General features: G+C 66.5%; 1 protein-coding gene across 1 annotated transcript; it reads right to left on the bottom strand.

The window, feature by feature from the left end:
- Positions 1-205: 205 nt before the first annotated feature.
- Positions 206-2,303, bottom strand: MNEG_14606 (sucrose-phosphate synthase; the record flags this gene model as incomplete). The annotated part of the gene is made up of 6 exons (XM_014036921.1): positions 206-463; positions 793-898; positions 1,186-1,271; positions 1,526-1,581; positions 1,810-1,926; positions 2,231-2,303. 6 exons carry the CDS (start codon positions 2,301-2,303, stop codon positions 206-208), a joined length of 696 nt encoding a protein of 231 aa, XP_013892375.1.
- Between the last annotated feature and the right edge of the window lie 243 nt (positions 2,304-2,546).

The raw sequence follows: 2,546 nt of genomic DNA, 5'->3' as shown, positions 1-2,546 counted from the left end.
GGGGCAGCACCCGCGGCCGGACTAGGCCACGCACCGCAGGCAAGGTGCAAGCGCGGCCCGCGCAGCGGCGGCTGAGTCCGATCAGCGGACTGCGACGACGCCAGCTTTCCGAGAACAGAGGCTTTATTTTTATTCCTGCCACGCCACACGTCCTCCACAAAAAAACTGACACTAGGAGGGTGCAATGTGGCTCGGCAGGAAGCTCTTAAGCCTTGGGGCGCGACTCACCCGGCGTCGTCGCGAACTCGTCCTGCCCTGCAGCCGCCGAGAAGCTGCTCGACCCCTCCGCCACCGCGGCCAGGGCACCCACGGACCCGCCGGCGCTCAGCATGCTGGTGCGGCGGCTGCGCGGCGCGCGGGGGCTGGCGGCGATGGAGAGGCTGCTGAAGCTGCCGCTGGCGGCGAGGGCCTGCTGCTGCTGGGCGGCGGCGAGCTGCTCCCAAGGGTCAGGGGGGCAAGCCACCTGGGGGGGGGGTGATGATCAACACACATATTCACACCAGATGGTGGGGTGAAGTAAGCAGCGAGGCATGGACTGGGGGCGTGACGCGCTGCAGTGCACCCCGCTCTGTGCATTGCCCTCCACAATGCACACCGTTTCTCGTCCGCGGCTGCCGGCGCCACAGCCATCGGCGCAGCAGCGCTGAACCGGCGTCGGACGCCCAGGGCGCAGCCAGCGCCTGGTTCCGCACTGCCCTATCCAGGCCTTGAGCTGCGCCGACAACCCCCCCCCCAGCAGTCCTGGGGGACAGGCACATCAGGTCTGGTTGAAATGGGATGAGCCGGGCCCACCTTGAGGTTTGAGAAGTCCAGGCCTGGGGGGATGACGTTCATCACGGGGAAGTGGCGGCCGCGGCGGGGCCGCGCCCGCAGGATGCGCTCCAGCGCCGGGTCATACCTTGGCGTTGGCGGTGATCGGGATGGGGCGCGCCGAAAGGGGGTGCGTTGTGAGGGTTGGTGATTTGCATGCTCCGGGGCCGATCGCTGCACTCGGCTGCAATCTCCTCTGCGGCGCAGCACACTACTAATCCCCAACCTCACATGCCAGGATGGCACGCAGTCGAGTATCCCCTGCACCGCTGCCCCTCCAGGCAGGAGCATGCCTGCCCCAATACCCCCCCAGAGAGTATGCAGCCACCCGCCTCCCCCCCCTCCCCACCGGCCGCGGCCCACTTGCCCTCTCACCCGTCATAGAGGCCCCACTGGTCCTTGACCTCCTGGTGGGTGGAGGTGAACACCATGAGGGCCGCGTCAATGGCGCGCTCCTCACCCTGCGTGCGCGAGGGGGTGGTGTTGCGGGGAAGGGTTAAAAGAGGCAGAGGGGGAGACGATCGGACCGGCCCGCTGCCGCCCGACGCATGGGGTGGGCGCGGATGTAGCATCCCCCCCCCCAGAAATGATTGCAGAAGTCCAGTAGACACCAGGGCGGGCTTACTGCTGCTCGGAGCGTCGGCCTCAGTTGGGTCACCTTGTCATTGTATGCAATAACGCGCAACGCACACATACGGGCGCACGATGCACGCACCTCGATGCGGCGCGACATGGCGTACACCGCCTCGATCTCGCGGCGCGCCATGGTGCCTGCGGGGAGGGGCCCAGGCATGACGGGAAGTGTCAGAATAGACCATGGGTGCGTGCGAGTGACATCAGCAAGGTCAGGTGCACCATCCCACCCACCAATATGGGAAGGCCGCGACAGCAACAGACGCGCCCACCCGCCCTCCAAAACCCGTGGTGGCACCCTCCGCGGCGTTGATGCCCTAGCTCAGCACTCCGCCATCGCTATATAAACAGGATGCCTCCACTCACGGCTCTTGAGCAGGTGGTCCAGCTTGTTGCGGCCCAGGCTGTGCCCCGTCAGCACCATGTCTGACCCCAGGGTGAAGCTCATGAGGGCGGCCGCCTCGCCCGCGTCCGCGTAGTGGCCTGGGGGCACATGGGGGCGAGGGACGGGGCAGGGGTGCGGGGTGAGCAGGTGCTGAACGGAGGCAGGCGACTTGGGCAGGCGGGCGGGTTGAGGAGGGGTACACAATCACACACTGACGCACACACACACACACACACACACTCTCTCTCTCTCTCTCTCTCTCTCTCTCGCGCGCGCGCGCACGCACACACTGTCACTGTCGCGCTCACACACAGGCCCATGCAAACACACATACACACAAATGCAAACACAAATGCAAACACAAACACACACACGCGCGCGCGCGCCCCCACCACCCCCCACCGTGGATGTCGTAGAGCTCGCACGTCTCCCCGGCCGCGGCCAGGGCCGCCATGGTGGCGGTGACGTGCGCCATGGCGTTGTCCGCAAACTCACGCACATAGGGCCACAGCATCTCCTTCCTGGGGGGGGGGGCAGGCGGGGGTGTGAGGCAGCCGCGGGGCGCAGGAGCAGAGAGGTGACGCGAAAGTGGTCACATTGAGTTGGGCAGCTGTCGCCTTGCTGCAGGAAACTGCGCTTGAATTGCCGCCGACACCCCCGCCCCCAAAACCCTCAACATCCCAACCCCCATCACCCTCACCCTTCTAAACCCCTGCCC

Source organism: Monoraphidium neglectum (assembly GCF_000611645.1).
Source record: "Monoraphidium neglectum strain SAG 48.87 unplaced genomic scaffold scaffold04619, whole genome shotgun sequence".
NCBI lineage: Eukaryota > Viridiplantae > Chlorophyta > Chlorophyceae > Sphaeropleales > Selenastraceae > Monoraphidium > Monoraphidium neglectum.
The sequence above is the reverse complement of the archived record's forward strand: the minus strand, read 5'-3'. Positions and strand labels throughout refer to the sequence as shown.